General features: G+C 47.2%; 3 protein-coding genes across 10 annotated transcripts in view; 1 reads left to right on the top strand and 2 right to left on the bottom strand.

Moving 5' to 3' along the window:
- LOC142893398 (equilibrative nucleoside transporter 2-like) overlaps positions 1-26,574 on the bottom strand; it is a 279,352-nt gene that overhangs the window by 113,337 nt on the left and 139,441 nt on the right. The gene's annotated exons all lie outside the window — the stretch shown is intronic.
- LOC142893397 (mitogen-activated protein kinase kinase kinase 11) overlaps positions 1-26,574 on the bottom strand; it is a 395,948-nt gene that overhangs the window by 289,149 nt on the left and 80,225 nt on the right. The window lies entirely within an intron of this gene.
- The window catches only part of nrxn2b (neurexin 2b), a 488,522-nt gene that overhangs the window by 458,613 nt on the left and 3,335 nt on the right, over positions 1-26,574 (top strand). For all 8 annotated transcript variants that reach the window (XM_076033939.1, XM_076033942.1, XM_076033936.1 and 5 more), the window contains 2 exons: positions 10,405-10,730; positions 16,310-16,388. In XM_076033939.1, the coding sequence (XP_075890054.1) occupies positions 10,405-10,730; positions 16,310-16,388 (405 nt within the window). The remainder of the gene's footprint in view (positions 1-10,404; positions 10,731-16,309; positions 16,389-26,574) is intronic.

The following is a 26,574-nucleotide window of genomic DNA, read 5'->3' as shown; positions in this document are numbered from 1 at the left end:
TTTGCTTTGTGGCATGTTTGCGCTGCTGAAGGTGGTTGATTCTTCGAAAAGGAAGGTGTGAAGTACCGCAAAGCACAGCCTGAACCAGTATGGTGTTGCTGTAGATGAACTGCGTAGTCTTGTTGATACTCAAACGTATCTCAACCTTCTGCGTAGTCTGACTGCTTTAAAGAGACAAGCCGACTCACATACAGTATCGGTAAACAGAATAATATTTACTGTGTGATGAACACCATCCACATGAATGAATGGTGGGTGTTGGTGTAGGCTTTAGGAAAGCACATAGAATCTACAGAAAGTTCTGGATTATCTTTCCTATTTGCATAAGAGATGCACTTGTTGTTAAATTAAGAGCTTCAAAACATCAACGCTTCGGGGGCCCTCCTGCCGAAAGTCGCAATGTGACTGATGGCAAGCGCAGGAAATCATCCGTTTAATAAAGAATTTGTCTCAGCCAGCAAAAAGAAAGTATTTATGTGACAGGAGCAAGATAAACTGAGCGTCTGCATATTTATTTGATGGATACAAAACAATCCATTGCACTGCATCTCCTATGAAGCGACTCCTCTGCTGCTCCGTTGTGCACCGAAGAATGCCTCGCTGCCAAGGTTAGTTAGCACGCAAATCAGCATTGAACAGACCCGGCAGATGAAAGTTGGATGAACAAGTGGATCAATAAAAAATGACTTTACCCACTTATGAAATGATTTGAGCGTGCCACGGAACTCAGAAGAGATGGAGTTTGAAAGTCAATCTTTTATTCTCTTTCTTCTGTAGTTTGAATTTGGTCTGGATGCAGCTATTTTAGTGGAGAGCGCAGGCGGAACGGAAGACGGCATAAACAAATGATCTGCGCAGAATCTTAAGCTAAGGCGCTATTCAGGTTGGGGGTGGGCAGGCACATGGAGTCATGCATCAGTAAGTGGTGTTAGTCTTGATGTTGCATACACACATCACGGACAACAGAGGCGAAGTGGTTTTCGGTAGCCACGGTAGCCTAGTTAATGTGGGCTTTAGTGGACATTTTTTCAGCTCAAAGGGTTAAAGCACTCAGTTGCTTTGATGAAGGAGTGACTTAATGCATCTAAGCAGAATCTAACCACCTAACAGCAAACCAAACTCCAAAGACACTAACTGCTGAGGGCTCTCCCACTGCCTCCCAACCCTCCCGCTGCTGCTGCCCAACGGATTTGCAAACTCTGCCAGATCAAACATGCTGGCGACAAATTCCGGAGAGCCCTCAGTTCTAACTTTGTTATAAACTCTCGAGACCTGCAAATTCAGTCTTTTCTTTTTTTTGGAAGAACTTGGGACAGGTTGCGTCAGTCGTTCTTGGGACAAAAATGACCTAAACGAAGCTAACTAAGTTCTAACCACTAACCCCTAAACGGGCCAGCGTCCCTCCCCGACTCTTCTCCACTCCCAAGGAATTCAAAACTCAGAGGGTTAAAACCAAGCAAATATACTGAACGCCAAATTCTGCTGCACCTCCATGTCTGTGAATCCAAATGAGTTTGCAGAATCAATTTTAAGGTCCCTTTAACATTTATTGTTTTCACACCTGTGTGTTTGGAATTCAGTTTCGTGCATGTCTTTTGCCACACAGGCCGAAATGTGAGTGAGTGAGTGAGCGAGTGAGCGAGTGCGTGCGTGCTCTGCGGTAAACAGCCTGGATCACGTCCTGTCTGCCAGTGGTCCAAGCTGTCTAACCGACAAAGGGTCTCTCATCTCGGACGACACTTGAACGCCCCGAAAGATTGAAAAGAACCAAAAACACTCAGCTGCCATTAGCTCTCTGTCGCTCCACGAGCGTGCTGGAAACAGTCCGATCTCATTGGCGCATTAGCCTTGTGGCTCACGTGTGGACGGAAAAAAAAACAAGAGCGGGGACACTAATCGCTGACGATCACTCCCCCGAAAGTCGGAGTCTCAGCCGCGCCGTGCCTAATGCGAGCCAGCGGAGCCTGGAGACGAGCCGGGTCGCGGCGCGTGCACCGCGTCTCGTTCTGAAAGCGCTGGCCGCTGCGTGAGGCACATCAGAGTGAGCATCTCCGTCCAGCTCCGTGCCTGTAGACTAAATCCAAAATGGCATCCATTACGGCGAGCCAATGGAGGGGGAAAAAATCCCAGTGCCAAAAGTTTTTCAGCAGCTCCTTCTGAGCCAAACACTCCCGTCCCATCCGCCTGCCCGCCTGCCCTCGCCACGTGACCGATCTGTCGTCAGAGGTTTTCCGCCTGATTCATGCCCCCTCCATCTCCCCCCCCCCATTTGGCTAATCCATTCTTTTATTCGCCCCGACCGTCTGCAGCCTGGTTCTTGGGGGAAACGGTAACCATGTGCTGCGGCCTCCTGATCTCATCTGGGACCTCGGCTCAAAAATAAAGATCGCAAAGAAGCAGCGAGAATCAATTTCGCTCAGTCGCTCCCTTTAGCAGACGAGGAGCTATGAAGCGAATGAAGATCCCGGAATAATTGGGGAGAGCAGCGCGTCTTCGTTCTAACAAAGGGCCCGTCTCTGCAGCTCTTTGACAACGCAGCGGTGCAGCTCTGATTCCAGCTACACGCAGGCAGGGAGGTGCGGGCGGAGGTACAACAGCGGGTCGCCGCGGCCGGCCGGAGAGCTGCACAACGAGGTCCAACGTTTTTTAATGGTCCGCTGCGAGCGGCCTGCCCTGCTTCCCGCTAATCAAATGCAATCAAGTCCCTCCCACTTGGTGCAAGGCCAGAGCCCAAAATCAGCTTCTCCGGCCCAGGCATGGCTCCAGATCTGCGTGTCGTGATCCAGGCACCGTCGCGGAGATTCTCTCACATCGAAGGCCGGCGTTGGGCCGAGAACAAGATCCGCCTGAGCACATCTGTCAGCTGATGAGCCGCGCGTCCCGCTTGGGCTACTGTCTTGTTTCTTCCCTTTTTTCTGTCTGCGCCGCTGTGTTCACATCAGAGGGAAAAAAATCGGGCGAGCGAGGACTGAATACTAAACGCGCTTTGCCACGAGTGGCGAGGAGAATCACAGGAGAGGAGACAATTTGCTGTTATTTCATGGTGCCTCGCATCTCGACAGCGCCGTACCACAAGATACAATATGATACATACTGAAACAATATAATCATATTTTATTTTTAGTGCACTGTATCCTATTGCAGCTTCTGTTATTACACAGAAAAGATGGTGTCTTGCTCAACTATTTGCCCTCTTTGTCTGTACCTGAGCAGACATCTGTTTGAGGTTTATATATAAAAAATAAATTGCAGTGCAAATTATGAAATTAAATTAAAATACGAGGCTCTTCTGTGCCCCGTGCTGCCTTCCACGACCTCGGGGGCCCTCCTGCTGCCTCACGAGGCTTTGTCGTCTCACTTCATGCCACATTTGGAAGCCCTCATCTCCATTGTCAAACACAATTAATTCAAAGCGCTCCACCGAAACCGGCCCAACTTCTGAGGAGTCAAGAGAAGGGGAAAAAAAGAAAAAGCAAAGCTCTCTTAATTACCAAAGAGAGCCTTGTGCCGCGAAGATAACTTGGGAACGCTTCATAATCGACTTTGTCAGCATCCCAAGCCACCCCCAGTCGTGCTCACCAGCCCTCTTCCGCTTTTCTCCCTCGTTCTTTTCTTGAGCGGAGAGAGAGGAAAGAAAGTGAGGAAAAAAAAAATTGGCGGAGTTCTTGTTTGCGTACTTCCACGTGAAATCCTGCAGGCGCGCGGAAGATTTGTCGAGCGAAAAAAGCCCTTAAAAGAGCGAGCGGCGGCGGCGGCGGCTCGCGAGTGGTCCAACTTCCTGTGCGGCAACATCACAAAGCGGCGCCTTGACAGGAGGTGAATTTGGGGCCATTCCTCCCACCCCTGCGAGTCGGCGAGGAGCGAGCGCCTCAGATAGAGGCTCCTCGCAGCCATATGGCACCCTTCCTCTGCGTGAGATAACAGGAGTCGCAGGAGGATGAGCAGGGCGTAATGATGACGGCGGCAGGAAGATACCGCTCCCTCCAGCTGCGCTGCTGCCTTTCATACCCCCGCCGCCGAGGACGGCTCCACTCAGATCATCCTTTCACCTTCCCGTTTTCCCGCACCGCCTCCCTCCAGCACCCTCCCACGGTCACCTCCCCCGCGTCAGCAGGAGGGGTTAAGCCTGGCGAAGGCTCGGCATGGAGGTGTTTTCACCCCCTCTTCCTCTCTCACCTCCTTCCGTCCTCGCAGGCCGCCTTAGCGCCACCGTCCCCGCTGCCTCCGACAAGCAATCGGTGCATTAGCAAGCCGAGCATGGCCCAAGTCCGGCCCACTCGCTGAATTGGCTCGGCTCAGCTTGTAATTACCGACCGCAGCTCTTCTGAGACAAGCCATTTCTCTTTGTTTACGGCGGGGGGTGGAGGAGGGGGGAGTCAAGGAGGATGGCGTGCCGCTGGAAAGCTGAGGCTACAAACTTCCCATTACCCCTGTCACTGCCGCTGACTTAATAGAAGTAAACTTCTGGTCAGAGGAAGCGTCTCGGGGGAATCATGCTCTGTTCCGCAGATGACACAAGTCGTGCGGCATCAAAACCAGCGACCAAAACAAACCAGGGGACACGTTGGAAGTTTAGATTTAAATTCAGCAAATAAATATTATTTTAAGGTACAAAAACTAGATTTATACCAGATGTTTATTTATGAGCTGCTCATTGTTTTGGTCTTATCATATAATCAGACTATTCAGGTTATGATACCTGTTACTTTCCTAAACCATTGACCAATAATATGCATTCAGATGTGCATAAAGGTTGCATATTCTCCTAAATTTACTCTACCAACGATCACTAATAATACTGTGTGTCTCCACATCACAGAAAGCGTGTTAAAGAGCAGTTCTGGGTAATAGGCCTTTTGTGATGTCACGCAGGGCACTTATGAGTCTCCCCTTCTATTGAACTACACCTTTAGCCAGTTATCCCACCACTCCTGTGAGACATTCCCAGGGCTGCCAAACATGTATAACAAAGAATCAGTTTTATCAGAAAATTTTGTAGACAAGAGTATACAAAAAATATAGAGGTATACATTTTTCTGGAGATCTGTGGAGCTTTGGATAGTTTGTAAAGCAAAATTAAAAGGATATTAAACTGGGAATAATATTTTGCCTTTAAACTTAAAAAAAAAACAACACTCTAGTACAGTATTATAAAGTGGACCATGACTTTTGCCCGCTCATCATCATCTCAGACTGAGAATGGAAGGTTCTTGCATTGTCTAAGGAGCCATTCCATATCCTTGACACGAGAGACACTTCTTCCCTGTGGGCTCACTTTGCTATTTTTTAGCCGTACCTCACCACTCATCCTTCCGCTTCCCCCTCACCGCCTTGCTTCCCCATATTACTGTAGGCATTTCACTTTATCAGCAGCCCTCTTCAGCGATGTGATTCCTCTTGTACTTTTGGATCAAGGCTGTCACTCGCTCCCACCGTCCCTCACTTGGGTGCCGTCACTCTGTCTCTTTGACATTCTATCCTCATGTAGACTCGCTCCTTCTCCCTCCTATTTGCCTGTCATCCTCCCTTTGCTCATGTCATCCCCCGTGTCCCCATTCTCTCAGTCCCTGTCCAGCCTCTTTCTACTTTATTGTCCCTCCTTCTCCGGCATTGGGTGGAAAACTCGAGCGCTGCCCCGTGGCAGACGGTAAATTGCATGCTACATATCAGATTCTCCGGCGGCGCTGATTTACTTGAAACTCCATTGTTATAGTTGCAGTCAGTTCCAATTACGGCACATCTCCTCCTTCAGGACACTGATAGTCTCGCAGGAGGAGTGACAGGGCCGGACGGAGACTTACAATAGGAGGAGTCCAAATCGATTACCTGCCAGCTAACATGGAGCAAGGGTGCGGCCACACGGCCCACTGTGTATTACAAATGTAAAAATAAATGCGGTCCCAGCAGCTGCCCAAGATGCCGTGACATGCAGGGGTCATTAGCACAATGAATCTGCAAGGAAATCGAAGTCGGGGTGCTTCTCGCTATACCGTGAAACCTTTTAGCCCTTCAGTCACTAAATCCCAGGGTGATCCAACCTACAGCAGGGGCGGGGGGGTAGGGGGTGCTAATGCAAATGCATTTCGAAAATAGTCCCGCCTGCCTTCTTCCTCTCAGACGTCCTATTTCAGCAACACGGAGACTACATCCACCCTGCCAGGATCACGTTGTATTTTCCGGATGTAGCGCAGGAGCAAAGATTTACTGGAGGTGCAGCATGTTTAGAGAAGAAAGGCACCTCCAGAAACATGTCCCTCAGCAGTCTTGGAAGATGTAGGTGAGCTATAGGCTGTGTACACAATTTGTTTGCCTGATACTCCTCGTCAGGCTTCTTAAGTCAACCCTCTATGTTGCCTCAGTTCCTGCCCCCCCCACACACACACCCCCGCCTCGCCTTGTTCCTATGCAAAAACACCTTCATGACCCGCAGCTATTTTTAGTTCACTTTGTTGTGACAAATTTCAGCAGTACCTGGTGTTCCTCCTGTCCCACTTGGATTTTATTAAAACATGTCGTATAGATTCAAGTGACACGCATACTGACAGAGGTAGGCGGGTTCAGGATATAAATCACAGAAGAAAAATACCTCTCGCAAATAAGGATTTCAGGGGATATGTGGAGGCAGATGCAAGAAGGTAAATATCTTTGGTTTTCATAGATGAGTCGTTAGGATGGATACATGTCCTTTATAATTGAAACAGACAAAGCCCTTACTTTAACTTACTTTACGTTTCAGGTAGTCAAGTGACAGGTTCAGATATCAGCCCTTTGTGATGCCATAAAGGGAACTGATACCTCTCCAGTGTCAGTCACATCTTGTCTTGGTGTTTGTTCCACCCTTTAGAACTGCCTCAAGGTCAACTTATTTTTGTCTCCTTCCAAAACCAAGCTAAAGCTCACCTCTTTTAGAGGGAAAGCTGTCAACGCAGAATTAAAAGATGTGTTTAACAAAACGACAAACTCCACTGAAGTCTCTGATGAAGAGTAAGAATCTGGAAATGTGACTTGATAATGGACCTCTAACAGGCCAACACAGTAAGCATACATTGTGAATGTCCACTGCTAGAAAAGCATCAGAATTCTTCACAGTGCGTATTTTTCAACGTCGCACATCTCAGGCTTTGGGTGCCGAAATGAATGCCTTTCATAGTAAGTGGCAGGACACCCTCCCTCTTTTCCAACCTCTCTTTCCGCCTGCCCAGCCCCTCCCTCACTAAGCCATTAAATGCCTATCACCATAACAGCCCAGGGGAGAGAGGCGAGGCAGCAGCCACCCAATCCCCCCTGCTCTGGTCCAATAGAACCTCATCAATGTGCAAACCATGTCTGCAGTGCTGTCTGCTTAAAACACACACACACAGTGAGCCAGGCTAACACATATGCACAGAGGGGAGGAAGGCGTATGTAAATAAACGTTGGTCGAATGCACACCACTTGAAAAGGCCAACTATCTCACGCACAAAGGTCATTTCCCTGACACGTCTCATAAGTTATATGCGTGCGCACACTCTCCCTCTTCCGCTGCAGTGGCACATCCAGCCCTGTCACATTAAGCGCGGTGATTGCTTGTCATGCAGAGGCTTCTTTCTCCAGCCTCAAAACCCACCCCAATCTTGCACACTGCCAAAATTGGCTCTAAAACCGCACGTCACTTTTGATTTGACCCAGCAGCCCCTGAAACAATAACTTCATCAGCCCCTGTTAGAGTCTCATCCCGAGCAGACAGCTCCGAAAACAAACACTGATTTCCCTTCATCTAGTCTAGAGGGCACCTTTCCTCCTCCTCCTCCTCACTGCGCCTCGCTTTCAGACAGGGCCGATGCAGAAATGTTTGTCACAGTGCTCTCCCATGCCCCAGCCTTGAATTTCTGTCCTTTTTTTATTATTATTGTTAGGGAAAAAAAGGGGGTGTTTATTCATGCATTTCTTAAAAAAAAAAAACGACCCAACCTGTGGAATAGGATGAGAGGGATACTGTTTTGGATTCATAGAAAATCTCCTCTCTCTGTATCAGACTTCTTACTGCTTGTCAATATTTCTTACTTACCGCTATGTCGGCGGCTCAGAAAGTCAACTTGACACCGCTGCGTTTAATTCCTTCTTAATAAAATGTCCTGTCTGCACAGGCCACTGCACACACACACACACACACACACACACACACACACACACAAAGAAAGAGTCAGGACTATTTCAAGGAACCTGAGCTTTTTGGTAAACCAAGAGGGGCAGATACCATCTGCGAATATGCCACGTGACTTCAACATCCCTGCACTCCATCACCCTGTAATGCTGAGCGGGAGCTGAATAGGGCCGCTTGAAATGGGAGACCTTTTGTGTGTGTGCGTGTGTGTGCGCGTGTGTGATCACATGTTCTTGTCAAGGACACTGGAGCGGTAGGGGAGGGCGGGGGTGGGCTGTGTGTTAAAGGTAAGGTGGGCTGAGACATTTCTGATTGCAATACGATCTTTGGTGACGCTTCAAGGTTCCGTGCATGGTTTTTCTCCTGCATTCCCTGCATTTTCCCCCTGCTGATGTCCAGAGGAACTCCGTCACCAGTTGTTTTCCACCAACTGCGTGATGAGGGATGAGAAAACCAGAATGAGACTCAGCCATTATGTCAACAGTGCATATGCCAGACATTAAGTCTCATCATTCTGAAGATGAAGCCGGGTCCCTCGTGAGACCCTGACGTGCCTAATGATCTGATAATGGGATGACACACGTAATGGCCCATATCTCAGTAGAATAGATCTATCTCACCAGCAGTCTATGCAAAAAAAAAAAAAAAAAATCGCAGATACGCACGTTTCTCGGTGAGTTCCCGCACCCTTGTACACAGGCACGCGCGTCTTCGGACCTCATCCGTCCGTTAGCACCGCCCACCTGGGTGTCGCACGTGTGACAGGACCAGCGGACCCATAGATATAGAGAGTAAATCATAATTACAGTGATGAAGCACCCTCTCAGCTCTCCTAATTGAAAACAAATGGGAGCCTGGGTCGTGTCCCCGGTGACTCCTCCTTGATGAGTCTTTCACTTGGTTGCAGTCTTGCAGACCAACCTATGTCCAAAAAGCAGCCCAAGGATTAATGAATGTATAGATGAATAAAATTCAGTAGTTGATAGTTTGTGTCTGTTTCTGCTACTTTTCCATAAGTTTGCACCGAGGAGCAGCCTTTCATTCGTATATAAGAACACATTTTCTCATATAGATAGATAGATAGATAGATAGATAGATAGATATCCTAGTCTCGATAGACACATACTGTAGTCCCATCAGGCTGGAGTGGTGTCTTGTTCCAGAAGTCCGTAGCTCGCCGCCTCCAGAGAGTTTCTGTTCTGCACATTAGCGGAGTGTCGCTTTCACAAACAAACGCCCTCCTTCCTTACAGCAATTGATTAATCCATAATAAAAGCTCTTTGGCCTCTCCACTCCTCCTCTAAGTAATTACCTCACTGGGTCTGTTTTTAACTCACATCCTTTCAACGGTGTCCTGCAATAAGACTGCCTCCACTACGTAGTTCCCCCTTTATTTCAACACAACTGACAGATAATAAGGGGTCAGAGATTGCGCTGGTCCTTGTTGGTGTGCTGAAAAATCCCCGAGGACTGTTGCCCTAAAATATATGGGGTTAAAAATGTGTAAAGTACAAGGAAAAGGGATATCAGCTGGAGAAAATGCAGGCAGAAAAACTGCACCTGTCAGATCCCCCTTAAAGCCCACCACCAACACAGTCCAGATAACACATTAGTATTGGACCCTGGTTAAATGGTCGACCTTATCCTCCCTTCATCCATCGATCCATCCAGATGAATGGTAATGACCACAGAGAGGGACATCCCCTGCTGAATTAAACATTTCCTCTCCGATGAGGATCAGAGCATCCTGCTCTGGATGCCAAGAGTTGCCCCATGAGCACTTTATCATTGTGCAGCTCAGGGGCACAGGAGGTCAATGACACAGACCTAGTATTGTTCTAATATATTCCATCTCGGGCCAAATGAGATGCATTTCGCTGTGCACCTTCAGTCTCAGGGTCAAGCTGCAACTGCCCCTCAAAACTTATTTGACTGCCAGATTCAAGCTGGGCTGTGTGGCGCTCGCCCAGGCCCATAACGGCTCCACCGCAGGGAAACCAGGGTCCAATCTCCACAAAGTGTTGCCCAGGGAAACCCATGTGATTGAAACAGTCCCCGTGTCTCCCCTGCTTCACACTGTGCCTGCGTATTACTTTGTGTTTTATGTGCGAGATCACCCAGAGACCACGACTGATTTATATTCTTTGCCCTCTCTCTTTCCTTTTTCTTTCCCACCTCCCCACGGTTTCTCCCCTTTTCCCTCCACGTCCGCTCGCCGCTGCGCCCTCCCTGCGTCCTCCCCCTGTCTGCAACTTCACCAGGTCGCCAGCTGACCATCTTCAACAGCCAGGCGTTCATCAAAATCGGGGGAAGTGGCGAGAAGGGACGCCACTTCCAGGGCCAGATCTCGGGCCTCTACTACAACGGCCTGCAGGTGCTCAAACTGGCAGCGGAGGGCGACCCCAATGTCCAGACCCAGGGCAACCTGCGGCTGGTGGGTGACGTACCCTCGGTGCTGACCACCGACACCACCTCCACCACCCCGCTGGCCGACATGTCCACCACAATCATGGAGACAACCACCACCATGGCCACCACCACTACTCGCAAGCAGCGCTCGCCGACCATGAGGGACAGTGTCACACAGGTGAGCACGGTTGCCGAAATCACTTTGGTTGAGCCTGAAAGGTTGGTGTGAAGGTGATGTTTTTCGGCTGTTTTTTTTTTTTGTTTTTTTTTCTGTTTCCTGTGGAACGCCAAGTTGGCGTTCCGAAAAATTCCGAATCAATCTTGAAGTGCTGAAAACAACTTTTGAAAGATAAAACAGCATGGCCGAGTAGCCAGATGGCCGGCGTTTCAAAGGAAATCATCCGTCAGCAGCACCAGGGCCAAACGGTTACCTCCTCAGTGCAGTGTTTTGTTCGAGGCTCGCCTTTTATGCCCTCAGCCGCCGTCGTATGTTCCCACTGCCCTTCGCACTGAGAGGGAGCGACAGAACGGTGGTGCGCCGCTCGTCCCATTATACCAATCCCTGCTGCAATTTTGATCCCCTCTAAGAAGATATAGCTGACTTAATCCAGACATGGGTACGATGCAGAAAAATTGCAGCGCGTCCAGATAGATCAGGAGCAGCCGCACAACAACTTGCAGTAATAATAATGACTACCCCACTCGTGCAGAAGGCTATAATTGATACTTGGAACCACTAGTGAGCTGCATATGCCAAAAGTAGCCTTCCCAATCATAGTAAGCAACTATTAGCACACAGCAGGGAAGCTCCTTTGCCCACATGGTTCAGGATGGAGGAGGCGGTTGGCCCAGTGCACTATTACTCTCATTAAAAAAGACTAATAACAGGCTTCATGAATTCCAAAGGGAAAATGCTGCAGTACCCACCAAACATCATTAGCTAATTACCAAGTGCTACGTGTGAGTGTGTAACATTCAGTGGCCTCTAGTGGTGAAAACGTATATTGCAATCAAATAGACGTGCACTCATCAAGGGTTGCTGCAGCTACCAAACAACACATTGCAATTAGATTGGCGGGTTGAGTCACTGCCATGTTGTTTTCTAATGTTGCCTGTCCTACCTTTGTGTCTTTCTTTTTTTTTTGTGGAATCCATACTTTTGATTAGGATTTACACATTTGATGTTAATTATACATCTTTCATAGAAGAGTTGTGATTTATGAGTAAAATCTTGAAACTCCAAGGAGATTAAGGTTCTGGGCTACTATAGTGCTGTGCAATATGGTTACCTACTCAACATGTCAATACAAAATCATTCTCATGAGCAAAAAAACACAAGTCAGTTATTCTTCTGATTTCACAGAACTATAACATACAGATAGATGTATGTTAATTCCCTGCTCTGTCAGTAGATCCCTGCCAGTGTTAGAAAAATATGTCCTCGGAGTGTAACGTCATGTTAAGTAATGACTTTCAAACACGTCTACTTTGTCATTTTTATGTGTAACATCCAAGAAACAGGCAGTGTGTCTTCACGCGCACGGGCAAAAGACATCAATTACGAGCGCATTCATCTTTCTTGGTTCTGTTCATTAGAGCTTTTCATGTCCACAAAGCTTATCGAAGATCAGCCAGTGAGCCACACAGTTCGTCCCTGACAACCCTGACAGCACATTGAGAATATATATCTGCCGGCTCTCGCTTTATCCTTTTATCATCATCTCGCGGGCCTCAGCACATTGAATCCTTTGAAAGGACTATCTGTCTCAAATAAACGCAACAGGGCCACTGAAAGTGGAGTCAAGGTGAAGCTGTTGACAGCACCGATACGCAATTAAAGCCCTTCAGTGCAGCAAAATTACTGTTTTAAAGAGAAAAACAAACGCTGTGGTTTGTTAAGAAACCCCTTTTTCTTAATACAGCATTTCTTTATTTATTTGCAAAAGGTCACAGCTCCTTCACAGGCATTACTGTAGCCAATGACTGAAGCCTGTTTTTTTGTTTTTTTTTTGTGCTTGATTGATTCAGATTAATGGCGTGCCGTTTAGTGCTTCATATCTTATCTCCCAGCGTGGATCAATAGAACCTGAGCCAGAGATATCACTATTCCAATATCATATCTCTGGCGGTTGAGACCACACAGCGGAAACAATCCCCCTCCATCAGCACATATCGAGTCTATGCAGATGCACACCGTCACGTGAAATTGGCAGCTGCCGGCAGCCCCTTTGATAAATGATCTGAATCCCATTCAAGATAGCCGAGCGCTCTTGAGCATCAGCTGCTCCTTTACGGTTACAAGCCTTTATGCGCATTGCGATTGCAGAGTGGTTCATAAAAAAGCAAACCTGCGTGTTTCTAGTGCTCTTTATTGCCACAGTTGTATTTTTCAGCGAGAGCACACACATTTTCACTGCTTCTCCTTTATTAGCTTTATTGTTATGCACCTAGCTTAACGTTGTGTATTGTCACAATAGCATATAACAGCTTTTATGAGAAAATGAATAGACATTAGCAATGAGTCACCCGCTTGCATATTCTAATGATCAGAGAGGCAATATTTTGCGGTACGTACCAAAACATGAAAGCGTGTGTATTTGGCTTTCACAACCAAGATCATTTCTACAGATGGTCCCAGTGAGACTGATTTTTTTCCCCCGCACATTCTGAAATTTGTTCTCATTTGCAATGAGGCGGTGAAGCCTTGCCAAAAGAAAATCGAGCCGATATGCTCCAGTGAAGGGAGAGGAAAACAGGCGCTAATGTTTTACATTTGCACAGTGCAGACTAAGCCACTGTAGAGGCAAATTAAGGGAGCCATGAAACGCTGAGGATGACATCGATTTTTTTTTTAATTTTGCTCAAAGGCAGTGGACTCTGATCGCTACTACTGCCAGCTTTGTCTTCGCGTTTTTTGTATTTCTCTTCATTAATGTCAAGGACTGGTGACTATTTAGGTCCACCAAAATTAATTCAAGCCACAGGTAACAGCTCACTCAAATTTAGTGGATGGGAGTCATATGTGGCTCAGTTAGATAAGTGAATGAGTAGATTTTTGTGTTTCAGGAAGTTGATGGGAATCTGTAGTTTTCCTCTTTCAGATTTAATGTACTTAATCTATAACACACTTTTTTATTAATTATTGTTTTTTAACAGCCAGACACTCAAATTATTCCCTAGTAGTAGTGCTACTTGCACCACTACTTATCCCGCTTATTTCGCTCCAATGTCACAACAGCAGGCGTAATAAGGAGTAGATCGACTGATCAACACCTTTGTCATCAGAACTGTGATTGCAAAGCATGAGAGCAAAAATGAGAAAGCTGGGATTGATACCACAGTGACCCCACCAGGAATTTCCTGATGTTTGCATAGTGCCACATAAGTAGCCTGCTTCATTTGGAACGGCTCATTCAGCCGACGCCATAGTCTGACTGCGATTCATCAGTTCCTTAGCTGAAGCTAACGCAGCCATAAAGGGCATAAAGTTATAATAGGGGTATTACGAGTGCCTATTTGCCTTGATGTGCCACTAAATCTTACACACTGGACCTTTAAGACTTATAATTGCTTGAAAGGCTATCGTGAATTCCACTTCAGTCGCCACATCCACCGGGAGAGAAATGGAAGTCGGATGGATGTGACGCGACATTAGCATGCACGATGTCAACGCAGGGAATCGTTCCGCCTGGATCAAACAGATGGATTTTTATCGTTCCTGTCACAGATTTCTTTCTCTTCCCGGGATCGTGGTGGTACGAGGTCGAGAGATTTCATGAAGCCTGTGCACTGATATTGCGCCGCGCAACCTTGGCGGGAGATAGAGCTCTCTAGTAAATACAGCCGGCCCCTACCGAGGCGTAACGGAGACAGGAGACAGGACCAGGGTGGTGAAAAGCGAGCAAGCGGAAATCCAAATTTCAATTTCTCCAACAGCTCTGAGCTACCGTGGTGCTGCAGCTTTGATCATCGTCGAATAATGCGCTTTGATGCTTAGAATAAAAGATCTACCTTTTGATGTGTAGGGGGGGTGGGTCTGATTTTTTTTTTTTTTTTTTTTTCTTCCCCACATCCCTTACCCACATGTGCGTTTCCATGAAACACTTTGAGTCATCACTTGTCTCACTCTGACCCAAATTTGATGCCAGCGTGTTTTTAAAACTAAAAAATCGCAAGCTGCACCTTTCACCACCGTCCTTGGACGAGTTTGAGGGATTTTCCCAGGCGCCCCTGCAGATTTCCTTAGGATGCTCTGCAAGATGGTTTCAATTTGAGAAATGATGAGAAAACTTCTGGCCAGTTCAAACTGTTGGGCCTCCTTTCGGCAATTTTCCTACAACCAATTCCACGCTGCGCTCGTCATGTGGACCGTTCGCATGCTTGAAGTTACATGTGTGACACTGATACTGCGCCGAGTTGTAACTGGGGCAACTGCGGGAGGCTGAAACCAATATCTGGGAACATGAAAGACATAAATAACACACTAAACACACTTGGCAGGGTGCAGAACGCATATTAGTTGACATGCTGTTTGCCTAGTTTCAAGAAGGGCGCTTTTCATCTCCCATATTCTTTATATTGTTGGATCTTCCTCACTCAAGATTCCAGTCAAGCAGAATCGCGTGATTAAAGATCCAACAACCTCTGTAGATGGCAGGTTGCTGATTTCCACCACTGAAAGTGGAGCAGGCAAAAGCAGCGAAGCGGCGACTTTATTTCATTCTCGGGGGGGGGGGGGGGGGTAGCGTCTCTTAGGCCCGAGAGACGCAGCCTGACATTGGGAAAGTCATTTTTCTGCATGTTGCGGGAAGGTTTGGCGCAGGAGGGGGGCGGCGCGTGAAGCGATGGAGATGTTTGCCGGCAGATCTGCGGCAGGATCAATGGGCTCATTTTGACGAAACCAGGTGACGCTAACAATCGCCTCAAAGTCTCGCTCGGCGAAATGAATGAATCATCGCTGCCGGGCTGCAGATTGACAACAAAGAGCAAACAGCGTGCAGCTGTGTGACACTACATTCAATTAGACTGATAGAAGCCTTGTTTCTTTGTTTTTTTGTGGGGGTTTTTTATAATCGGATGACCCCATCTTGATTAGCAACCCAGAGGCGCAGACGCGGTGAGGGCTGGAACTGTGTGTGTGTGTGTGTGTGTGTGTGTGTGTGTGTGTGTGTGTGATGATGATGATGATGATGATGATGATGATGATGATAGTGTCTAGACACGCAGCTGCGTGAGTCATACAGTAGCGAGGGCAAAAAAACCAACAAAACCTGGCAACCCAAATTGGAAGCACCTCGTCAGATGGAATCTCTCGGCGTGGCGTCGAGGCCTCGCCGCTGCGCCCGGTGCGACGTGTGCTGCGCGCACGTTTCCGTGCGCTTCACCGCGACGTCCACGGCCATTTGCCAGTGCTGCTGCTGTCGTGCGTTCATTCAGACTGAGACTACCCCCCCCCACCCCACACACACACATATGCAGGTGCAGCGCCTCTCGCCCCAGTGTCCTCAGCGCCCGCCAGCAGCCTGCTCGAGCAATAACTCCTGCGAAGGATTTTGATTCCGCCAGCCTTTTTTTTTTTTTTTTAATTTCGCCTCCTCCGCTTGCATTAGCCCGGCTGTCCACCGAGCCAAAGACCTTCACTTTGTCTAACTCTTAATCCTCTTTGCTGCCGTGTGTGTGTCCTCCATACTAATACTCCTCTCCCCCACCCCCACACCCCCACACCCCTCCACCCCTCTCTGTTTTCTAATCTTCCAGAATGCGGATGACCTCTTGGTAGCGTCAGCTGAGTGTCCTAGTGACGACGAAGACTTGGAGGAGTGTGAGCCTGGAAATGGTGAGTCAACTCTGGTAGTTCTGTCGCCGTTCGTGCCCCGCTATCCAAAGAGAGTAGGCTAGATCAGTCTCCCGGTCCACTGCCGGATCCCTTCCTCCACTGCCACCGCCACGCTCCCTCCCGTATGCAGCTGTGTTTGAGTCACGTGTGTTTTCATATTGCCGTTCAAAGCTGCGGGCAGCCGGCGGCGGCGGCGGCGGCGGCGGCGGCAGCGCGGCCTTCCGCTGCTCAGCCGAGTGGTCGTCGCTGGCTTCGACCCAGCTGTTGCACCAAACTCCTGCCTGGATTTTAACAAGGCTGGACAGTCCCAACCTGGGAACACAGCTTGGCCCCGCACGGCGCGCAGCTGCGGGCTGGCAGGCCCGGTGGCCGAGGCGCGGTTAGTGTTAACAGCGGGTCAAGAAATGTTCTGACACCGTGACAGGAGGTGGAAGTTAAAGGCCCTGTGTTACACTCCCGGCCCCTGGCTTCTGGTTCTATTAAAGGGGCCGCACTTGAAAACTGCCAGGAACCACAAAGAGTGAGGCAGGGGAAATCAAAAGACCGAGTCGGGTAACGGGAAACGGAGAGATCCTTTTAGGCCGGAATCAAGGGACAAGCGCGGGTCAGGATGAAAACAAAACAAAAAAAACGTACTCCCGGAACTCACTCCCAATACATAAACCAAACATCTGAGATTTTGCACAAAATAAAACTCAGTGGTTGATAGGTTGAACCACAATGTCAGGTATATTGCTAACCTCCACCTAAAATAGCTTGATCGTTATTCATTAGCTAAACTGATATTGGATTCAAACATTGCTTCTAAGCTACATGGAAGACAAAGTAGGGGATGAGCAATATATTATTTTTAGTAGTAGGAGTAGTGAACTCAATCATCTGATTTAGTAAAATTGCACAATGTAAAGTTGATAAACATGATGTACAGGAAGTATGAGGGAGGAATTATTATATTTAATACAATAATTGTATTTCACCTAATTAAAACTCTAATTATACCTCCTTGGAACCTTCTTAGTTGCAGAAAACAGTTTTCAATAGGTTTCACTTGAAACAGTGTGGAAGTAGGAGTCCATAACAAGACTGCCCATGTAACCCTGAGTCATGACAGAGGTCATATTTACACAGAATATAGATCAAAGTCCTGCAGGTTAAAAAAAATAAATGAATAACAAAACAAAACCAGGTGAACCAAAGTCAGAGCCACCATCATTTGCAGGAGATGTGCTCCATTTCCTGGCTCGATGTTTGAAAAGTTTTTTTGGTTTGTTTTTTTCTTCCCAGGCATGGGGATTAAAACGGAATTATAAAAAAAAAAAAAAAAAAAAAAAAAAGTATGTTGGACTGTAAGTGGCAGAAGATTATAGCAATCGGTGTGTTTGTGCGACGGGGGAAACTGATCCGAACCTGCGTTGTGAGACTTGGAGTGCTGCATTCTCCTGCGGTTCCCTCCGTAGGTGGTTGGGACAGAAATAGAGACTCAATTCCCTTCTTATCGAAGGCAGAAATGAGAGTTTTTCGCTGGATGCCACGCCGGAGCTTAATCTCCCGTGGGGACGCGCGGCTCTCTCCCTCCCCCTCTCGCCTGCCCGCGCACTCACACACGGCGTCGGACACGCTCACCTTTCCAGACAGACACTTGTCTCCCTCGCTCCGTGGGTGTAAAAGTTTGCACTCTGCTGCAACCTTTCTCCCTTTTTTCCTGAGGAGCAACGAAGGCGCTCGCGTCCTCCACACATCCTGTGTCGTGCTGTCTGACACGGCTGACTGAAATGTGAGGACGGAGAGAGAGAGAGAGAGAGAGAGAGAGAGAGAGAGAGAGAGGAGAAGAATCAGCGCTTTGTCTGCGGAGCGCGTTGCTCCTCTCCATCGCTGCCGCACCAGCAGAGGCCCGCCAGTCAGTTATAAGATCGCGGCCGCGGCCCGTGTTTTCAATTACACTTGAGAATGTGTTATTGAACTACCTTCAGGAAGGAGGGAAAAAAATATTAAGCCCTTCTGTGGGTTTGCTATTAAGCAAGATGTAACCGCGGTGGGAATCAATATAAACTGAGCTCCTTTCTGCTGTACAGATGAGTTCACCCGCAGCTGCTGTGGCGCAACGCTCACAGCAGCTGCCTGTTTTCCTCCCAACTACATCATCCAGGGGCTGCGCCCGTTTTCAGATCTTTATTTTCCATCCTGAATTCCAGCGGAGCTGCCGAGTGTAATTACTTAGACACGCACTGTATAGATCTTCAGGAAACAGCAAATAATTTAGCTCACAGAAGCACTTCCTGCTAATGCGAATGCTCCTTTGGACCTCCAGCAAGTGTGGAAGCTGACGGCAACGAGGCGGAAAAGAGGCAGAATCCGGGCGGAGGGCGGAACCAACATCTAACCCCGTTGTAGAAAGCCGATAGAACAAATCTCCGCCATATTCGAGGCAGAGTGGACGCAGGAAAGAACAGGTGGTTCACGCAGGTAGAGGAACGAGGGAAGAAAACGTCCCGGGGAGAGGAGAGCGGCAAAGAGCTGGGAGGAGTGCGTCGTGAAGGTCTGAGCCTCGTTGAGATTTGTGTCACGTTCCCCTGCGCTCGCAGCAGAGGGGAGGAGGGGGAGGGAGTAGTGAGGTCGTGGGGGTTTTCGGGAGGTGCAGAGAATGGGAGAGGCAGAGTGGCGAAAGGATGCAAAATTTCCAGGGAGCACGAGCAGAGTGCAATTCCCCTGAATGATTCCCCACCAGGCTAATTAAACTTTGACTTTGTTAGCAGGCCTTAATTACATCACCCAATTAAAAGCTTTGGTTTGGCTCTTCAATGGCTGCTAATGAGGCGCCGTCAGAAGAAAGCAGCAGACAGCAGCGAGATGATGCACAACACGCTGGTTGCAAAGCGTGGCACTGACTGAGCACGCACTCCGAGGAAGCCCACCAAAAACACGCGCCGAGGTATTCCCCGCGTCACTCATTAAAACCTCTCGTCGAGGCCCATCACATTAAGTCGGTCTTAAACATCTCCATATTTCATTTTTCTCTACCTCGGCGCGACCCCGCTTTGGCCCCCGATCTCGCATAGCTCCGAGCTACTTAACTGCTCGCAGGATGTTGCAGGAACTGCGGAGGTTTAACTTTGACAAGATCAGAGCTTTGAGGAGCTCCTTAATAATTCAAGCCACAGAGGCAACCTGCGAGTGTTCTTTTTGGGGTCATAACGGTGAAGCCACGAGATGGATGGATGGATGGAGGAGGGAGCGAACTCACCCGGAGTGACTCACAACTCTCTTGGAATCCCAGTGCAGCCTGGGTAATTGGCGTGGTGCTGTATTGATCACTCGCAGCGAGCCGACCCTCCTCCATGCAAGTAAACAACCCGGGGATCACAGTGCAGGCGCCACACTTTAGCCGTCCGGAAATGTAGATGCTTGAACCAAGTAACCCGCAGTTGATCATCGCTGATAGCGCAGAGCACCAGTGTTAATGTTATGTCCAACATGCTTTCCTCCAACCTCTGCTCTACCTGATAGCACTAAGCATCGCACTTGGGCTTATTTTCTCCCGCTGATTTTCTGCGTGGAAAATGGGATCAGGACTTATTATAAGATAGAGTCATTGTTACATGATAATCTGTGGACCACAAACCCCCAGTATATCGCCTCAATGAAAGAGGAACATTTGCCTTGAATTAATGAAAGATGGCGACAACAAAGCTAAAGCTGCTACATATATTTATCTTTCAATAAAGGTATTTGTATACAAAACCAACTGTAGGAATATTATTTGCATGTACTACTACAATATAAAAAGATGTATAAAGCAGAAACACAGATGAAAGTTTCTGTTTGAATTTACTTTAACAGCATCACACTTGAAATAAACACTGACGCTTTAATTAACATATAATAACCATGTTGCAATATAAAAATAACTGTTGATTGATTATGATCAGAAAAATAGAACAATTTTATTCACATTACTAAAATGCCGTGCAATTATTGTCAAACAGGTCCATTGTCTCATTAAGATTTGATTTCACACGATAAAATCTGACTGAATTCAACAGATTTCTAATTGGTTCTTCTTGTTCGGTTGGGTTCAGCCTCGGCCACAGCACTGAGCCTTGCCACTTCAAATGGCAAACAAAAAGCAGACTTGATTTTATGATTTCACACTTTGTGCCATGTTCCAGACCCATTTACTCATTGGACCTGCCGTTTCCTCATGAGTAAAGCCCACGTCATGGCAGGGGAGAACAAAGCAGTCTGTGAAGTGGCACTTAGAGACAAATAGAGTTGAAAGAATCAAATGGTTACAGTCTGTGGGCATAGCTGAGATTTATATCATAGGAAGGTGGACTCCATGGAGTCAGTCCAAGATCTGGTGACCTGCAGTCATTTGATTATTGGCCTGTCTCAAGGAAATACTTCCTATTCTGAGTGGATAAGAGGTTGCATTCACACTGACAAGCGCAACAATAATTGAGTGGAGATCAGCTGGCACAACACATCTTGAGCTAAAGCCATTTTGGTTGCAGTGTTAGCATGCTAGCGCACATTAGTAGGTTTGTTAGAACGAATCTTAAAAAGCACCAAATCATTTGTGTTTCCCACCACACTGTGCTGTGACACACAACTTTTTTTGCATTAAAATTGAGTTAATTTATAAACATTGATTAATTAATTAACCTCAAAACTAAAGCTGTACAATTACTCATTCATAACCCTAACCCTAACACAATCAGCAGGGTCGCGTTTTCTTCTGTGCAACCTGACTGGCGTCATTCTAAAGCAAGTCGGGTCAAATTTAGCCAGTCTGAGCACACGGCCAAATAAATGAAATAAATGAATGAAAGCCAAACCACTGAATCCTAAAACTCCAAATAACCCGACCCAATACTTAACATGCATGAGCGGCACGACATGATCTGCAAGGTAACTATGTTTGCAAGCGGGCCACCGGAGGTACATCACTATCCATCTGCCCCTCTCTCCCTGAAAGCAAATAGAGCGAGGTGAGTCATACCGGCAGTGATGCAGAGTGGCATGTGGGTAAAGATAAAGACGAAATTTCATCATGCGGTCTAAATGTGGTCTCACTCCCTCAGCTGCTCACATCAATGGAGTCAAACCTAATCAGTCAGGCTCAATATCTTGAGTGCCTCTCGCTTTAAAGCGTAAACGCCAGTGTTGCAGAAGAAAGACAGACACCCCACTCTGCTGGAATGTTTGAGTTTTTATTTTCTCCCCAGCTCGGCTTTGCATCAGAGCCCGTCTCAGTATTCCCTGGTTCTGGTTCAAACGATGCTGACTCAACCGGGCGTGGAGTTGGTCCAGAGTGAGGAGTGTTGGTGTCAAACAAATGGATGTTTCAAGCTACCAAAATATCTCCCCGTCGACGATCTCTCCCGTCTGCTCCGAAATTCATCACTGATCTCGTTCTGTTTTGGTGTCAGTCTGTGGTTCCTGGCAGCTTTCTTGTTGTGGGGGGGCATCTATGAACGCGCTCGGCCGACTGCCTGCCTTGTGGGTTTCCACTGAACAATCAGAGCTGCATACGGAGAGGGGTGGAGGAGGGATGACGCCAGCCCAAAGTTGCTGATTAGGGTTTGAAGTGAGGCTGGGTCGGGGTCACGAGACAGGAAGCGAGCAGACGGGTCACCTGCTAACTGGCTCGAGTGCCGGTGATGTGACTCACTCTGTCTGAGGGCTGCGCTTCACCCGCTGGTCACACGGCCGCTGCCTGCCAGCAACATGAGATGGCGACACATTATACTGTTTTCAGGTCGTCCCTGCCGGCTGCAGAGCACAGCAGAACGATGGAGGGCTTTGATAAAACTATCTTTTTTACTTCAACAACATGCTTCTACACTCTTCATCAATAATCTTATCTTATTCAGTGCAAACTGTCCATGTTAATGATTTTTGCACGATCTTGGCCTTAAAAAATGCTCTTATTTTGCCAAAAATATATAAAGCTCTCTAGTTTTGGTGAAAAATATTGAAAAATACAGCATCTGCGTCTCTGGATGTGCCTGTTTGCGCTGCCTCTGCTGCCTTTGTAGTTAGACTCAGTGCAAAACAGGCCTTCTCATCAACCAGCGGTATGTGCTATTGCTGTCAACACAAAACAGTAAATTGATTGTGCGATCCAAGTCGTAATTCAGAGCGACAGATTGCTCTGAATTTGAAATGGCAATCGTCAGAAGCGCAAGATGGGTTCATCCATTGTTGTCCTTAGAACTGTTAGCACGTGCCACACAAATGACAACACAATACATGAGAGTTGGCACATGCAAGCAGGTAAACAACGTGAGCACAGGCTGATGTCGTGCTGCCTTTTTAATGCCGCTGAAAAAGTGCCGAGCGTCTCGATGAAGAACTAAAGCACTAAAGTCCCTTAACACAGTTTGTTGTTGTTTTTTTTTCTATTGGCAAATTTCACAACAGTCTCAATATCTGAGTTATTTCCAAAACAATGCAGGAGCATTCATTTTGTGATCTCTCAACAGCCAGGAGATGGAGTCTTGGGAAATTTCAGCAGCATTCACAAGTAGAACTGACTGCACAAATCAGTGTTGAGCAGGAACAGAGCAAAGCTGCACTTGAGCGAGGACAATTAAGAGAGAGAGACTGAGAGAGGTAGAGAAAGAGAGAGAGAGAGAGAGAGAGAGAGAGAGAGAGAGAGAAAGAGAGAGAGAGAGAGAGAGAGAGAGAGAGAGAGAGAGAGAGAGAGAGAGAGCACCGTTTGACAGCAAGCATCAAGAATTCTGAGTGTGACATGAATAAGTAATGCGCTCGTATTGAACGACCGCGTTTGATTCATGACAGGATTAGAACGCCACACAGCATCTCCTCCCAGAAATCATAACCTAGTTACACACACCTTGTTGTGGGCACCTGAATCCTTCTCTCGGGATGATTCAGTGGTGCCCATTAAAAAGAAAAAACATTTTTGCCGCGAAACACCTTGGGTAACTGGGCCATGATTTTAAGAAAGTGACAGTGGTGCTGCATTGGTTGTGATTTGCAGGGTGCTTCCTGGCTTGAAAGGTCCCCCATTATGCAAAACACTCTTTTCCAATGTTTTTCAACAACAATACGCGTCTTTGGTGAAGCGCCCAGGAAAAGGAAAAGTGAACCGTTTACTTTGATTGCTTGCCCCACTTTTCAGATTGTGCGCAGACCCCTTTGTGAGGTCACAGAGGGCTGCCTCCTAGTCCCTTTCCAAACACCTGGAAGGTCCGTCAAAGCCTCGGTTTTAGCAGTAAACACCGTGCTAAGTAAGCCGTTTTGTCCCGAGCGCTGTGGTGGGTGAAGAGTAAACACATGGAAATGTCACAGGTGGTGTCACCTGAGAACAACCTGGAGGTGTAAACAGCTCCACCCTCGGTGGAAATGTCCCTGCGGCCACTTTTCCACAAGTTCAAACAAGGTAGACAGAAACTTTCCTCTCCCGGTGTTGCAAGGAAACGTTCTCCTATCGATGCCATCTATTTGGAGTGCCAGCCACATGTTCCGTAAGTGGGCCACGCAGCGAGTGGAGGTCCCTGCTCGGTAATTGCCCGGCTGCACGGTGAGCAAAAAGGTAAAAAGCCCAGAATTGAACTTGTCAGTATTTCTTCAGAGGCGGACCCGTGGCAAAGCCAAGATAGCAGCAGCAGCAGCAGCAGCAGCAGCAGCAGCAGCACCGCCGAGGCTTTCAGGAACACGGGTCTCTCTCTGAGGTTCTTTCTCTTCCTCTCCAGACCCCTGAAAGTGTTTTAGTAAAATAACACGTCAAAGTCAAACAACGGGTGGGGTGGGGGGTGGGGGGTCGGGGGGGGTTAGGTGGGGTAAACTTGTTGAATCTTGCGCCGCTTTGTTCCCGGTATGCGCCACCGCGTTCTGCTGTCCTCTCTCAGCCTTCAAGGTGAAACGCAGCCCTCAAACAAAGAGCGGGAAGAAAAAATGGAGAGAAATAACTTGAGCATCGCCATGGAAACTAGCGTTTCCCGCAGCCGCCGAGGAAAAAGTTATGAGACGGATTGAACAATCACCAAATGTTTTCCCCCCCCCCTCACTTTTACAGCTGTCACATGTTGCTTCAATTCAAGGCCTGTTTCTCTGTTGTTCCATGCTGATATGTTTGGTGGCTTTGTTAACTTAATTCATCCTCTGTAGCAGAGCCTTTGATTTCCTTTCTGTTTCAAAATGTGTGGTTGTGTAACTGAGAAGGTTTGGGTCGCCGCAGCGTCTCTGGCGCTGTGGCTGCGGGGGAAATGATTCCAATTCCAACACATCCCTCTACTCTCCCATCATGCCTGAGCTGTCCAGTCTAACCCCTCCCCCTCCCCTCCCCTCCCCCCTATGAGCCACTCTGATTCACCTCATCCAAGTAACTCAAAGCCAGAGTCTTAACTTTATGCTGGTGATGTTGACATTTCTTTGGTCATGTATGCTGTAACCTTCCCTTTGTCTCTCCCCACAAAGTGCCCCGACTGAATCCCTGATGAAATGTTTTCTGCTTCCTGTTTCCTTGACTTTTATCCTAAACGACTGACAACAGGGCAAATAACTTTTCCATGAATTGATTGTGTTAACACGTGGTTACTGTTCCATGTTGCCCCGCATACCCCTGAATATGTTTGACCCTTGAGTGTGCAAATTGTAAGATATGGCCAGAATTTAGGTCCAAAACACTGAAAGAGTGCAATTGCGCAAAGAAAAGTGAGTTATTATCTCTGTTGGTGTTATTTACACTATTGCGCAGGTAGCTGAAAAAAGGTTAACTCGCATGCATGTGGCTTTGTTTACCTGTACAACAGGTACAAACAGAAGAAATGACCCACCTTGCAATGAATAAGTATGGTTTGAAATAGCGAATTAAAACAAAAACCTTTTTAATTGTATCATGTGAATTTCATCAATTTGAATTAATCTTTTAATTAATCTTAATTTGACTTCATAGTAAAGTGATAGTTGGGACGCAGTGATTCCTCTGTTCTGTCATTTTATATTCCTCGTAAAAGTTGGTTGTCTTCACATCCATCGGGTCTCACACAGCCACTTACTTTTGAAAGCAGATGGTACTTTGGTTAGATGTGACCTCAGAACCACTGACTCCACTGCTAACCCAGGATATGGAAGGACTACAGAGTGACCACATTGTTTTGGACATTGTTTTAAATTCTGGCCAGATTTTACACGATGCTTCTCTGCAAAGATTTTCACGAATGCTATTTCACCCCCTACGGTGTGAATTGATTAGAATATAACAAATTTAACCATGGGCTTAAATCATCTGATCAGAACTTAAACTGAAGACTCATTAAGACAATTACGGAAGAGTTTCATAGTGTTGGGTCTTTCTGAGACGAGCCCCATGTTTATGTTCTGTATTTGGGAGAGCTTCATTTCAGGGGGCACGGAGCGGCACGGCAGGGTTAGATGGCAGCTTTTAATTAAATGTAAGGGGTGTCAGTTACCAGCAGCAGCTCCCAGGGTTTTTGCATAAGGAATGAGCTAATTTAAAAATGGGCCATAAACACTATGCAGTAAAAGGAGTTGGGGATGGGAGGGGCCATTCTTCATGACAATATGTGGTGACAAAAGCAAATGATATTGATTCAACCGTATATGAACTGACACTTCAAAGTAAAGAGGAGAGGATATAAAGAGTTGGGCGGGGGGGTTGTTTATCACTATACAAGAACAATCTTACACAGCTTTCTTTTTGTAATTTTTTTTTTCATGCAAAAATCATGCGGCCAATTTGTCGATGTAAGTGACCTGAACCTCGTGGTTTGCTATCTTATTTAACCAATGACAGCAGAGACATCTCAGCGGTAGCGTAGTCAGCATGTAGGCAACGTTAGCAGAGTTATCAGACTAGGCTGTCTAGTGCAATAGATGTTTAGCTGTGCAGTGTTGTTTCATAGCTGTAGCCTTTTTCTGTCATGTATCATGTAGGCCAGACCAGGTCAGAACAGCCAAGCAGCCAGCAGCAAGCATACAGTATGATGTACTTACATGTTATATGTTGAGTCCAGAGATAGTCAGAACTTTAACTTGTTTGAGTAGATCAGGCTAATTAAACTCCTAGAACTAACCTCATGTTAAGTCTTAGTGCTGTTCTAATACTGGTGTGGCTGTATTGGTCTGAGCTGTTTATCTTGTTGTTGCTGCTGCCCTGCTCCCGCTCCCCGGTGCTCGCTAACACCTCTCCCCTCCG

This window comes from Nelusetta ayraudi, unplaced genomic scaffold (assembly GCF_046127955.1).
Source record: "Nelusetta ayraudi isolate G7.1 ecotype Tasmania unplaced genomic scaffold, CSIRO-AGI_Nayr_v1 ptg000042l, whole genome shotgun sequence".
Classification (NCBI taxonomy): Eukaryota; Metazoa; Chordata; class Actinopteri; order Tetraodontiformes; family Monacanthidae; genus Nelusetta; species Nelusetta ayraudi.
Note: the sequence above shows the minus strand (reverse complement) of the source record. Positions and strands in the feature narration are given on the sequence as shown.